We start from the raw sequence: 15533 nt of genomic DNA, 5'->3' as shown, positions 1-15533 counted from the left end.
CTCTAATATTATACCATTATCTCAACTAGTTCATTTTAAAATTGTATCTTTCTGGCAGTATTGTGAGGCACCTAGAACAGGTACTGATTCTTTGCTCTTACAGATAGAGACTCCTGGAAAAGTTGAGGCTCCACCCCGCCCCGCATAATTAAAGGTCTAGGAAGCATCAGTTCTGGGAAAGAATGGAAGTCTTTAATTTCTATTTTCTTTTTAAAATATATATTATCATATATTATTATTATATATATTATTAGTTGTAGATGTGCACAATACCTTTATTTTGTTTATTTATTTTTATGTGGTACTGAGGATTGAACCCAGTGCCTCACACGTGCAAGGCAATTGCTCTACCACTGAGCCCCAGCCTCAGGCCCCGGAAGTCTTTACTTTCTTATATGTTATTTATATAAGAAGGAGAAACAAACAAAAACCAAATGTACCACAAGGGAGCAGTTAATGTCCTCCCAGTAGTAAGAATTCAAAGGCATAGGCTTCCACCGTTTTGTGAGTTTTCTCTTCACCACAAGAGAGATGTTGGACCCTCACTGTCCTTACTCAGAGCTACAGCTACTCTTTGAAATAATTTTTTTAAAGAGCTATATTGAGATACATTTTGCCTACTATACAATTCACCTTATTGAAAATATGTAACTCAGTGCTTTTAGTATGTTCACAGGATTTTGCAACTGTCAGAACTATCTAGTTCTAGAACATTTTTTGTGGGCCCCCCCCCCAATTCCTTATACTCTGTCAGGTCCTACCTAGTTCAAGTAACCACTAATGTATTATTTGTTTCTAAATTTTTTTTGACTCTGGGTATTTTATATAAAAAGAATCATACAATATGTGGTCTTTTGGATCTTTTTCACTTAGCATAATATTTTCAAGGTTTTTTCCTGTTGTATCATATTGTAGTATTTTGTTCCTTTTCGTGGCTAAATAATATTCTCTATACATTTTGTTTTTTCATTCATTAGTTGGTGGTCCTTTGGATTTTTCACCTTTTGGCTAATATGAGTGATGCTGCTATGAACATTTGTGTACAAGTTTTTGTGTGCACATATGTTTTCACTTTTCTCAAATGTATACCTTCCAATGAAATCACTTTGTCCATATGGTAACTCTGTGTTTAATGTTTTGGGGAAACCGCCAAACTTTTTTTCACAGTGGCAGTACCATTTTCTATTCCTACCGGTGTTGTATGAAAGTTCTAATTTCTCAACAACCTCACCAACACTTTTTGTCTTTTGATTATAGCTATCTGGTATATCAAAGTGCAATATCATTTTGATTTGATTAGCATTTTACTGATGGCTAATGTTTTCGAGCATCTTGTTGTTGCTTATTAGCCATTCATATTTATATATATGTTGCTATGTTTTTCTTTTTTGCAGCAATGCATATTCTAATCTTTGTCCATTTTAAAATTTGGTTGTCTTTATTACAAGTTAGGAGTTTTTAGGTATTCTCATTACTAGTCTTTCATCAGGACTTGTGTGATTTGAAAATCATTACTTCGATATCATTACTTCGATATCACTTTGTTGATGGTATCATCTGGGGTAGAAATATTTTTAATTTTACTGTCAGAACTACAGTTTTATTACTATTATGATTGCTTTGTGATAAGGCAGAAGCCAGCTTCCCTCCTATTAAAGTGGGTGAATGTCTCACATAGGTAGAACTCCAGTGCATACTCCCCATGTCTGGCCTGTATCTTCTTAAGTCCCTCCCTGTTTCCTAGGCTGTGATGGCCTTTGTAGACACAGGCCTGTCTTGACCTTGAGCCTCCAGCAGTAGCTGAAGCTGGCACTGTGTTTGCATTTTATCTAGGTCTCTATTTCCATGATTTTGCTGGATACCGTGAATCTCATCTTACACTTCATTTGTCCACTGGTCTCTTTTCTAAATGGAGCATGGCTCTGTTAGAGCATTGTCAAGCTGTTCTTCTCCTTAACTGACAGATAAGGTGTGCAGTCATGGAGCTTAGGGGCCCCAAGATAACCAGACAGCAGCACCCCTTCATTTAGAGGAGCCACTGCTCTTCCATTGTTTTCTACTTTATTGCTAGGTCACAGTCCAGTACCAAGAACTTCAAGCCACTGGGATGTTGCACACTACTGGGCTTCAGGCTTCTGAATGTCACGGATCAATGTGCTTTCAAAAAGTGTTGAGTATAACATATGGTCATTAAAGTTTAATTTTGTCAAGTAAGGACATTTGGCAACATAACTACCATTATGACAGAAAATAACTGAGATTTCTCTGCTGAGAGAGTGCTAAAAGTATAAAATTAAATAAATTTAACTTAGCAAAAAGTCAATATATTGTTTTTATTTTTCTTATTTTGCTGCCTTCCACTGAAAAATAGATATGACCTGCAGATTTATATTTGGGAACTACAATCTTATATACTTATCATAATCTTTATTTGAAAAGTAGAACCGTCTCTTAACTGGGTATTTACTATGTGTAATTCCAGTTTTGTTATTTTTATTATTATGACAATTATTTCCAGGCACCATATTAACTATTTCAGCTGTTCTGGTTAGTCATATCTTCCTGTACTTTGTACCTTTGTCTGCTGATATTTGTGTCGCTCTCCAATAACACAGACGAGAAAGAGTAATTTTCTTAGAAATATGAGTATAAATATGAAAAATGATATTTTAAATTATCAGTCAAAAGGTGTATATTTTCAAGATTAAGTATGTGTCCTAGAGTGGCAGTACTACATAAATTCTGTTTCTGTCTCATCTAAATTATGATGTCAATAGATATTAGGGTTTTGTCATAAGATAGTTATGGACCAACATATTGGCATACTAATTACAATAACTGGGCAATAAAGAAGCCATAGTAATAGATAATATGCTATACGTTTTGATGAGATGGTAGATACCCTCTATTATTTATGGTAACACCATCTTGTTAACTGGCATTCTGTCAAGCTCTTTCCCTATTTCTTTGTACTTTACTGGTAGATTTACCAGTCTGAACTGAGAGCCACATAATATATAATAAAGCTCAAAATCTAAGATTTTTTGATACTTTCTCACGGTATACACAGGAAATTAGTTAAAAAAAATAATTGCTAACCACTGCTAAGTGCTCCTGAATATACCAGAGACATGTAAGACAGTGCCTACCCTGAAAGATTAATAATGGAGAAGGGCAATAAAATATTTGTATATGAATAAATGTGACCCGCAATTACTGAGCCACATACGTGAGCCACATATGATAAGTTCCATAAAAATGGATTAAAATACTACACAAGTTCAGAGGAGGAAATGGAGATTCTAGACTTGGGTGATCAGTGAAGCTATATGTCTTGGTGGTAGAAGAATTGCTTTGTACCCTGACCTAAAGCTCTGTACTATCTCTAAATATACAATCTGCATTCTAGTATGGTAGTGACAGGTAGGTGGCTAAATGCCCTGACACAGAAATCAACTTTTGTTCTAGGCCCAGCTGCCTTGCAACCTCATTTTGTGTCCTTGAGTATATAAAATCGATGTAATAATATGTGTCTAGCATATCTCACTATGATAAATGAGATAATGCGGATGCCTAAGCTGCTCCCTGTAGTGAAAGTCAGATTGCTTGGCAGGTGTGTATTTTTTTTTCAGGCACCTTAGGCCATATATTTGAATGGTAGTAAGCACGGCTTTCCATGACTAAAAGGATTAGAATCCTTACCAAAGTACCCAATTTATTGCTAGGGAATAGCATATTCTGTGCAACATCTGAGCTGTTGTTTGAAGAAATTGCCTGAATTCCTTGGAGAAGCTGCCTGGGTGAATATAGAGTGGTAGAATTGTAATCACTGAAATACATTCAAAAGGATACAAACATTCATTGAGCTTCTATTGCTACTTTAGGGACTTTATAATTGATTTTTAAATTCTTAAATTATTTTCGTTTTGTAGCAAAGGTAACTGAGGCTTAGAAAATTATTTTTTTTAAAGTTGCATAGAATATGCCACTGTTTGAAATCAAATCTGTTGAAGTGTGATATTTATGCTGTTTATGTTGAAGTATGTTATTTCACTTTACTACACCTGATGTTTTTCTTATAGACCAGTATGAACCATCCATCAGCATGCTTGCATGTTTGTGTGTTTGTATAAATGTTATTTATTTATCTGTTTGTTTGTTTTGTAACTAGATTACTTCTAGAGCTGCTGGAGCTGCTGTTTGACAAATTTAATGCTGTAGCCGCTGCACACTCTGTGGTCCTGGGATACCTGCAGGACTCTGTTGGGAATCCAGTAACTCAACAGGAAGAAATCAAATTGTATGATATGGCAGATGTGTGGGTGAAGATCCAAGATGTGCTACAGGTACGGGATTTTTGCAAAGGGTTTCATCTTGATTTAGGACAGCAATTTAGAATAGCAATAGTAATAAATCAGTCAACTAAAATACTACATTAAGAATCATAAACAGTGAGAAAGTAGTGCTTCCATTTAAAAGGGAAACTGCTGATATAATTAACTTTTACCATCTTCGAAGGCCATTTAACAGTTTCTTTTTGCCTAACTTTAAAAATAAGAACAGATTGTTAATTTGTATCAATCAAAGATTTATAGTATAATGCTTTCTGTTGTATTATATTTTTCTTTACTGGAATTAGGTATTATATATAATGTAAAAAATTAAAACACCCTTAAACACCATTTCATAAAAACATATGCACTTATTTGTACTGACTATTTTCTAACAGTCACCTTTTGCATATTTTGGGCTATATGACATGTTAAGAGCTTATTCTGATAGAAGAGAATAAATCTGTAAGATATAAATGTATCACTTGAAGATCAGAGGAATTATATTGCTGTTTGGTATGATACTGCAGAGATGGCATTTAGAAACTGTGCTGTATTTTCTTTCCAGCAAAATATACTTGATTTGGCCAGATGAAAATTAGAAATGCAATTAAGAGTTAGCTGAAGCAAGTTTGAAATAGCTAAATAGAAATGACTCAGTTAAGTAGTACCTACTAGTAGGAAAAAAATTAAGTATATGTAGGAAATTGAAAAATATAACTATGTAGGAATGAAATTACTTGCATGGCAAATAGGAATCTTTGCAGTAAAAAATAAATCATGAATATAAAATGTAGTCATTTTTGAGAATATAGGCATGCTCTTGTTGGATTGAATGATTGATTCTTGGTTATTCATTCATTAGATTTTTTTTTTGTATAGTGCATTTGCTTTATTGATGCCATCATAATATGCCATCAGTAGAAATAATATGGTTTGAAATTACATTTTCTGAGTTATTTTTTACCAATATGTCAATTTTCTTGTACCCATAGTAGGTGCTTGATGAATATTTACTTATTGAATTAAATATCTTTATGGGCTGGTGATTCAATATTTTATATCTTGACTTGATAATCTGTCATATGGAATGAATATGTGCTTTTTATGCAGTTTATTTTCAGGATAAAATAATAGATTTTAAAGCTTTTTTCAAATATAATTAGCATTAGGAGCTTCTGGTTCTGGCCATTGAAGTTTCCTCTTGCTGGAAGCAAAGGTAAAACTGGTTAGACTCAGACAGCAGAGAGAAAACACTTGAGGGGAGCTTCATATTTATCACTGCTTCTTCCTGGGGGTACTTTTCCAAATTATGGCATAGGGAAGTGAAGTCCAGATAGCAGCAGACTATCTTTGCAGAGATTGGAGTTGAAGGATCTAGAGGCAGCTGGAATTTGTGGGTTGGGATCCTGGAGAGCAGAGAATTGCATTCAATTTGAAGGAGCCCCTTCAGAATTTATAAATGAGTGCCATTGAACCCTTGGGTCTATTATGAAGCTGAGCAACACAACGTAGCTTAGTAGAAAATGGCTACTGTGGGATTTGAGCTGAACAGAGATTTCAAAAGAAGCTGCAAAATGGTCAGAAATGTTGTAATTCAGGCCATCTAGTGTGGGAGAACCTGCAGAATGCCCTGTGCTTTCAGCTGTGACTTCAGACAGATCATGCTTTAGGACCAAGGCTATTCTAGCCACTGAGGAAAGTTTACTGCAGATTTATATAACAAATCCCCAAAACATGTTCCTTTGAGATCAGCCTGATCTACCTGTAAATTAACTGCCTGGTAGACCAAAACTCTCTCTAAAAAAAGCCAACATAATTTGGATTCTCAATAATGATGCAGCTACAATGTCTAGCATATAATTATTACACTTGTGAAAGAGCAAGAAAATGTGACTCATAAGCAAAATTTTAAAAGTTGACAAAAATTAGTATCTCAAATAAAAAATTCGCCAGATGGACTTAACAGCAAATTGCATAGTCTAAAAGAAAGGATCAGTGAACTTGAAGTTAGATCAGTATAGACTGCAAACCAAAGTATGGGGAGAAAATAGACCAAAAAGAAAATGAACAAAGTCATAAGAGGCTCTGGGACATTATTGTACAGCCTATCAATTGTGTTGTTATTATAGAAGAATAAGGGCCAGATAAATTAGGGCAGAAAAATATCAGAAAAAATAATGGCTTCCAAATTTTAAATTTTGTTGAAAAATATACATACACAAATCCAAGAAACTTATCAGATCCTGAGAAAGATTAACACAAAGAAAATCAACGCCTAGACACATCATTATCAGGTTGCTCAAAGTCAAAGAAAAGAAGTCTTTAGAAATATCCAAAGGAAAAAAGGACACATTGCCTATAGGGAAACAGTGATAAAAATTATCACTGGCTTCTCATGAGAAACAACGCAAGCCAGAAATCAATGAACGTCATCTTAAAAGTGTTTGAAACATCAAAAATTGTCAATCTAGAATTTTGTTCTCAACTGAAAATATCCTTTGAAATGAAGATAAAAATAAATACATTTTCAAGTGAACTAAAGCTGAAAGAATTTGTTGCCTTTGTACCTGCACTTAAAGAAATGTAGAAAGTTTTTCAAACTGAAGGAAAATCATACCAGATGGTACATCAGATCTAGAAGAAAAATTAAAGAGAGCCATAAAATAAACATATGAGCAAAAATTCTCATTTCTTAATTTCTTTATCTTTCCTTAATGGAATTTTTAAAGTAAAAACAATAGTAATATGTGTTTTTTTAAAAAAATATATTTGGAACTAAAAGATGTGGCAGTAATTGCATAAAGGACAGGAGAGTAGGGTAAATGAAATTGTAGAGTTGTAAATGTCTTACATCATATGTGAAGGGGTGTAATGGTCAGGGTAGAAACTAGGATAGGTTAAGGATGCACAGTTTGATTCCTGGCGTGCTAAAACATTAAAGTGGAGATATTGTTAAAAAGCCAATAAAGGGGATTGAATTTAATTTTGAATAAATATTTGGTTAATCCAAAGGAGAGCAAGCAAGAAAGAAAAAAGAACAAAGAAAAAAGAAGAGATAAGGACAGATAGACAAGATGGAACACAAATAGCAAGATGTTAGACATATAAAAAATCACATTAAATGTAAATGACTGAATACTGCAAAAAATCAGAGATCATCCAGGATTAAAAACAAAATAAAAAGCAGGACACAGCCATGCAGTTTCAAGAGTTGTGTTTTATGTCATTTTATTACTTTTTAATTTTTAAACGATTTTGAAATTTTTGGAAAGTTGTAAGAATAGTACAAAGAATACCCATATACCTCCTTATTTAGATTTAACTATTTTTAGCAATTTACCACTTGATCAGTTGTTTTCTCTATATGTACATGTGCATATACACATTTTTCTTTGAAAAACTGACAGCTGTTATCTAAACTACTATTTTCTAGTTTTGTGAAATAACGTTTGATAGAGCAGATTTTTTACTCCTTTAATAGAGAAATCAACATAGGAGCAGGTATTACATTTAGTCTCCTTTCAACTTGAATATTTCTACTCTCTTTTTTTTCTTTTCTTTCTTCTTCTTCAGAAGAAGAAATTGAACTTAGGGGCCCTTGACCACTGAGCCACATCCCCAGCCCTATTTTGTATTTCATTTAGAGACAGGGTCTCACTGAGTTGCTTAGTGACTCACTTTTGTCTTTGAACTTGAGATCCTCCTGTCTCAGCCTCCGGAGCTGCTGGGATTTCAGGCGAGTGCCATCACGCTCGGTTTCTTTTTCTTTTCTGACAGTGGCAGTTTTGAAAAAATATGCTCTCCCCTTTTAAGACAGATTTCTCATTTGGGGTTTAAAAGACACACTTTAAAGATACAGAGATATGAAAAGTATAAGATTTTTAAACCTTTTGAGAGTGTTTAAAAAATCTGTAAAACGATATAGTTGTCAGTTTGGTTTCTAATAAGACAGATATTTTAATGATGGTTTAATGTTAAATTATTTGGAGCAACTATCTGCTAAGTACTGGGGAATAAAATGAACAAAAGAAAGAGAGCTTACTTCAATGAAGTAGGGAGAGCCTGCAGTAGTGTGTGTTTTTCTATTAAATTCATCATTAGTGATCTTTTATACAAGTAACAGCACAGGAAATCCTTGGTAGGAAATATTTAGTGTTTTCCTACATGCAGGTTTAGGACAGAGAGTTTTGGTTCAAGTTTCCATATAGTTTTCTGCGTAGAACTAATTTAGTTTTATATACTTATTGGAAGATTGATCTTTAGGTTTCATATTATTCCTGGAGGACAAAATAATCAGGAACGGTAGATGCCTGCTTTAAGCATATAGCAGCATGAATGAAAAGAATAAGATCACATGATGAATGGAGTTAGAAATGTTTAGAGTTTGAATCTCAGTGTTTCTTTAAATGAAAAATATTTCTTGCTGAAAAGAATTGAAGTGTTCTTTTGTATATTAAATTTAGGCAAAGAAAGTTATTCTTTATCTTTTAGAGATGAGCATTTTTTCTCATCCAGAACCTGGGCTCTCCCTGGCAGGCAGAACTGTCCTTTAGTTGGAAGTCTCGTTTGTCTCAGTATGTTTGCGTCTGGAGACAGACAGCGAGGAGACAAGGCTAGAGCTATCATAGTAACAAGGTGTCACAGTTTTCTCCTGGTGTCAGCCCTGTGACCACACACCATTGCACTCCTTTTTCGGTTTTCACTCTTTTGAAACTGTGATAATAGAAATACATGTTTTTGCCCTTCTGAGCAGCAGCAGCAGCACCTTCCAAAATGTCACCTACTTGATGACATGCCTGTCATACTGTTGGCTACACGTTTTCAAGTGTATATAAGGCTGAGGTACACCAGAAACAAAATTTTCATTTCTTGTGGAATTCTACATAAAAGGAAATAAGAGGATTACTTGGAACCAACTCATCCTCCTGGCATTATCGTTGTGAAAAAGATCTATTTTTTTTTTCATATCTCATTTCAAAACAAAACTGTCTACTTGGCCATTGTTGGTTAAAACGTACACCCCTTAGTGTGCTCACCAGTATTTACAGATGGAAGTAGTGGGTTCTCATTACCTGGTTTACCACTAACAGTGTCTCCCAGAACAAATCCTTTCACTTTTTTAGTGTCTTGATTTCTTTTTCCAGAGAGTAACAGACAGAATGTAAAATCATGTTACTTTTGTTAACTGCCACATAAATGTTTAAATAGTGACAGAATTAACCTCATGCAGAGAGAACTGAAAGTTTGCTGTCAAGTAAGAAAAGCCACAAAAATTATTGCTACTTATCCATGACCTGCAGGAGATTTTCAAGGGGACATGTAATTTCTATTTTGAATCCATACCTGGAACTGGGTTATTCTTAGTTTATTCTATATTTTGGTTAGTTGAGGATTCCCTACCCTAAAGTAAAATTAGCTTCTTTTCAGAATTCTGGGCTAGAGAGTATTCTTGCAGAAATAGTTTCTCTTCATTTTCAGCCTTTAAAACTTCTCATGGCCTCATTTTGGGTGACATAATAAAGCCATGCTGTTAGCCATGCCATTGAGTCCTCAGAAAGGTGCTTGCTCCTAAAATGTTTGTTCTGTCTTCCCAGAGGATAGTATGCTGCACATTGAGGAGAATTCAGTTAACATTTTTTAAAAAATATTTATTTTAGTTGTAGATGGACCTTTATTTTATTTATTTGTTTATATATGGTGCTGAGAATCGAACTCAGTGCTTCACACATATGAGACAAGTTTTCTACTGCTGAGCCACAACCCCAGCCCAGAATTCAGTTAATATTCAAAACTTCAGTTAAAACCCTTCTTCTAAATTAGAATCAGCTTCTACAGTACTGAGACTTTTCCTGTGTTGTTTCATGCTCACTACTAATTCTTCAAGCAGGAATTGATGGGTTGCCAAGGAGATTGCTCCTGGTGCAGATGTGGCAAATGCCCAAGTCAAAGTGCTGGGGTGTCTGCTGCTCAGTGAAGCCTGATGTAAATGCAGACAGCTTAATACACTAAGCCAAACTTCAGAAAATAGTATCTTGTCAGGGCGTACCCCAGAATAGGAATATCTGGTGGTCAGTCTGCTCTTCTTATATTCTTAGATACCAAAGATGGTCTGCTTGGCCTGATTACCTTAGTTTAAAGGACCTCAGGTAAAAATGGCAAATCTTTCTTCCAACCCACCACCTCCAAAGCTTAGTCCTTATCTATTTTTTTTTTCTGAGATTTTAGCATATGAACAGTTAAAAGCCAAGGGCCCTGGCAGATCATGTCACTACTACTGCCTTAAGTGTCCTTTATCACATTTTGGTATACTTGGGAATAAACAAGGAGCCATAATAAGTGGTGATGATTACACAATGGAATATTACTCAGCATTAAAAAATAACGAGATCATGGCATTTGCAGGAAAATGGATGGCATTAGAGCAGATTATGCTAAGTGAAGTTAGCTAATCCCCAAAAAACAAATGCCAAATGTCTTCTCTGATATAAGGGAGGTGACTCAAAATGGGGTAGGGAGGAAGAACATGAGAAGAAAATTACCTCTAGATAGGGAAGAGAGGTGGGAAGGAAAGGGAGGGAGAAGGGGAATTGTAAGGAAGAGGAAAGGAGACCCCCTTCGTTATACAGAATTCAGGTATGACGATGTGAGGGAAAAAAAAAGAAGAAGTGGGTCACATTAGATTGGGTAGAGAGAAGTGATGGGATGGGAGGGGAGGGGAAGGGGGGAATAGAAGGACAGCAGAATAAAATAAACATTGTTAATGCTGTGTGTATATATGTGACTGCATACCAATGTAATTCTGCAACCTGTACACTCAGAAAAATGAGAAATTATATTCTATCTGATTCAAATGTATGATAATATCAAGATCATTATACTGTCATGTGTTACTAATTAAAACAAATAAAGTGGTGATGATTAATAGTAGTAGATGAAATAGTATGATATACAAAGTATCATCATATGTTTCATGAAATTGAAGTAAAAGCTATGAATTTCACTACATTTCTCAGGTCTACCAGAAAAGATTTTAGAGTAACAATAATTATATTTTTCTGAATTGGTAATTTTTTGTTTTTGGTTTTTTTTTTAAATTTTAAATGTGTCTTTCTTAAATCTACTCTGGTTGTGGAAGCAGTGCATGCATTTGAATTTAATTTTTTTTTTTTTTTTTTTTTTTTGGTGCAGTACTAGGGATTGAGCCTAGGAACTATATCCCCAGTCCTTTTAATTTTTTAATGATTTTTTTTAGTTGTATATGGAGTCAATGTCTTTATTTGTTTTTATGTGGTACTAGGATTGAACCCAGTGCCTCACACTTGCGAGGCAAGTGCTCTACCACTGAGCTACAACTCCAGCCCTCAATTTTTTTATCTTGAGACAAGAGTCTCACTAAGTTGTTCAGGGTCTTGCTAAATTGCTGAGGCTGGCCTCGAACTTGTGATCCTCCTGCCTCAGCATCCCAAGTCTCTGGGATTATAGGCATGAGCCACCATACTTGGAACCAATTTCTAAAAGGTGAAGGCTGGAGACCTTATAAGACTCAGACTTGGGCATTGCCTGGTATCACATTCTTTTGGACAAAAGGACAGTTCAGATTCAAGTGGAGGGAAGATGTAGTCCATGCATTGGGAGGAGCAGCAAAGAATTTGCAGCTAGCTTTATTCCATGCCAATTTTGTGGGGTTTATAAGTTTGCTTTTATAGATCCTCCAGAGTCTGACTTTGGCATGAGGTTATTTCTTTTGCATCTTTGCCACTAGATAAAAGATCAACATTTTTTTCCAACTTCTTTTAATTAGTTAGAGAATATTTAAATGATGTAAAGGGTCAGCAGATTTACCAGTTTGATCATATTAAAGACTGTTCAAGATACACTAGTAAATACAAGTCTTTCACAAACTGTTCAAGTTTATGAAAATCCTTATAGTAATGACATTTTGTTTAACAAATTGTCACTTTATACTCAGGCACTGAAATGATTCCTTACATCTTATTAATTCCTTTGATCTTTCCCTTGTTACCATTTGCCCTATTGTCTCCCATTTTAGAGATGGAGAAACTGAGATAATACATTTTCATGTATTATCCCTTTCTTTTTTTTAATAGTTTTTTTTAGTTGTCAATGGATATTTATTTTATTTATTTATATGCAGTGCTGAGAATCAAACCCAGTGCCTCAAACATGGTAGGCAAGCAGTCTCGACTGAGCCACAACCCCAGCCCTTCTTTGTCTTTTCAGAAATTTTAAACGATTGGTTCAGAAGCATACTTTGGCTTCTACTTTGACATTTCAACATGTAACTCAAGAGAATCTGTGCTACTCTCTTAGTTGATTCATTTGATTGAAATGATTTTAGTGTGTATGTGTGTGTGTGTATGTGTGTGTGTATTTATATATATATACATATATGTGTGTGTGTATTTATATATATTCATATATATGTGTGTGTGTGTGTGTATATATATATGTGTGTGTGTGTGTGTGTATGTGTGTGTATGTGTGTGTGTGTGTGTGTGTGTGTATTGTAGTAGTCACTGCTTAGAGATTTGGCTTTTCCTGTTCTAAAATGCCAAAGGTTTGATGAATCCAATAACATGGGTTTGAGCCTTTGCCCTGTATAGTCAGGGAAATTAAGAATATTTTAGGGCTGGGGTTGTGGCTTCGTGGTGAGCCCTTGCCTAGAATGTGTGAGGCACTGGGTTTGATCCTCAGCACCACATAAAAATAAAAAAAGTAAATAAAGTTATTATGTCCAACTACAACTAACAATACTTGTTTTTTAAAGATTATTGTAGTTATGTTTTTGGCAGTAGCTTTGCATTAAATGATCTGAATGTTCTGAATGCTTTGCTAGTCATGGTGGTCATCAGTTCTCCCAGTGTCTGTTCCTTCCTCCTCCCCTAGTTTTTCCTTCTTTTCTTTCCTGTTTTAAAGATAACCATTTTTTCTTGTTTACCTTACTGTTGTGCAGTTTTGTTGGCAGGGAGGACAAAGAGGCTTTGGTGGTTGTCTTTCCTTTGAGATGTCTTTTTGCTTTGCATCTTTTGCTTCTTTGTCCCTCCAGTGAGGACTGCATTCTAGTGGTGGAGGGAGCAGTCCTTGACCTTGTTAGTTCCACTGCTTATATTCTCGTTCTTGGGTGAAAGTTGGAATATTCAGAGGAGGGATATTACTGATACCTATAATATGAGTTTATGCAAAGCTTAATTTAAAAATTGAGTAGAAGTTAAATAATTTAAGTAGGATATTAATATTTTATGTACTTGGTCTTAAAACTTCTGAGGTGAAGGGTAATACAGAACTAGCTCTTGTATTAGTTCAACCTTCATGAGGTCTCCTAAAAAAAGTGATACTGAAAGAAGTGATTTTCCATGAAGTTCTTCCATGGTGGGTAGTTGCTGTGGTTAAGAGGTGGCAAGAAGCAGGGATGCAGTGACCTGTGACATACTGAATGTCATTATTTGGTTTCTTTAAACATAAATATAATTTAGTCAGTGATGTCTTCTGGATTCTGTTATACTAGTCATGCTCTGTCTTGATGTTTTCATATTTACTGTCTTAAAACTGTGATTCTGCGAGAAGGTGCATAGTCAGAATTCCTGTGGACTCCCTACCAGGAAAGCCTACTTAGTAGGATTATAACTGATTCTAATGCACACACCTGGTTCAATACTAGGGATAGTATTATTGTTTGGTTGTATTAATACTAAGACCATGAAAGACAGTATTAGGGAGTGGGAGAAGCTTATAAAAGTTAGATTTAGTTTAACTTTTAAAGGTATGTTCAGTGTTGCACACTTGGGAGGGTTCCATGACGTATGGCAAATGGTGATAGGATAAAGAAACTCCATGAAGATGGGAAAGGGCATTAATATATGCACATTCTACAGGGTTAAGGTAGATCTAACACCTGTGTCTGAGTTGATCTCCATTTACAGATGATATTGGTCAACTTGAGTGTAGCAGCCCAAAGACAGCAAATGTCGGTAATTCCTATTTGTGACCTAAATAGTTGAGAATGTTGAAAAATACAGTATTTCATCCAACAACTTTTTTGCCTAGAAAAAAATGACAACAGAGTGTTGATAATTATTATATTATTAAGAAAGGGGTTTTCTGGGTTGCTTCTCTCCTTCTATTCTCATTTATTTCTTCTATGATTTTTCTGTATATTCTTCCTTTTAAACATGTTCTTGTAAAAGGAATTTAAGAAATTATTTTAATTTTGCAGGAAGTTAAGACAAGAACCATAACAATATGGAGCAGATTATGGTGCCCTGGAAAAATGACCAGTATTAAAGCAGTGTTAGTAGATCACAGAAGGACGAGGTCAGAGTGAGGTAAAGTACTTGAGTTTATGGAATAGTCGGACTTGGCACATTTAAACATGGTTAGGGCTAAATATATGTGAGTAGTATTATAGAAAACTGGGGAACAGGGAGGTTATTTTTTGTTATTTGTTTTTAGTTGGTCTTCTTGAAAAGTATTACCAAAACCCTCAAACAAACAAACAAACAAACAACAACAACAACAAAAACCCCTTATTTTTGGTTAGTTTTGGGTGGTAGAGAGATCTTTGAAGAATAGATTGGGCCATTTGGACTTGAGCTTTCAGAAAGTAGGCTGCCTTTATAATTTGTTTATTTGCTTTTCCATTATGGAAAAGTATGAATATGTTCAGACATAAAATAATGGATCCCTCTGCACTCATCATCTGGTTTTATCAGATATCAGTTTCTGCCTAATATTGCTTTATCCCTCCCTCTACTACTTCCTTCTCCCTATTTTGAAACCACCCTAGAAATCACATTATTTTGTTTATATTTCAATATGTATCTCTGAAAGACAAGAACGTTCTTTGAAAAAAATCAAACTCTACCTAAAAACAAATTTATCATCAAATATCCAGTCAATGTTCATGTTTCTAGTTGTCTCAAATGTGATAATTATGTTTTTCACAGTTTGAACCAGGATCCAAACAACATTTAAATATTATAGTTTGATGTTTCTTAGGACTCTTTAATCTATAAGCTCCCCCTCCATCTCTTGTTTTATTTTTACCCCTCAAAATTTATTTTTTAAGAAGCGGATCATCAGTCTTGCAGAATTCCCTACAGTGTAGCAGTTGTTAAATGCTTAGTGTCATTTACTGTTTACTTTTGTTGTGTTGCTTGAGTCTAGAGACTTGATCAGATT

General features: G+C 34.8%; 1 protein-coding gene across 1 annotated transcript in view; it reads left to right on the top strand.

The window, feature by feature from the left end:
* Exoc4 (exocyst complex component 4) overlaps positions 1 to 15533 on the top strand; it is a 771143-nt gene that overhangs the window by 117172 nt on the left and 638438 nt on the right. The window contains exon 7 of the mRNA XM_015493819.2: positions 4172 to 4346. Coding sequence (XP_015349305.2) covers positions 4172 to 4346 — 175 coding nt within the window. The remainder of the gene's footprint in view (positions 1 to 4171; positions 4347 to 15533) is intronic.

This window comes from Marmota marmota, unplaced genomic scaffold (genome assembly GCF_001458135.2).
Source record: "Marmota marmota marmota unplaced genomic scaffold, marMar, whole genome shotgun sequence".
Taxonomy (NCBI): Eukaryota; Metazoa; Chordata; class Mammalia; order Rodentia; family Sciuridae; genus Marmota; species Marmota marmota.
Note: the sequence above shows the minus strand (reverse complement) of the source record. Positions and strands in the feature narration are given on the sequence as shown.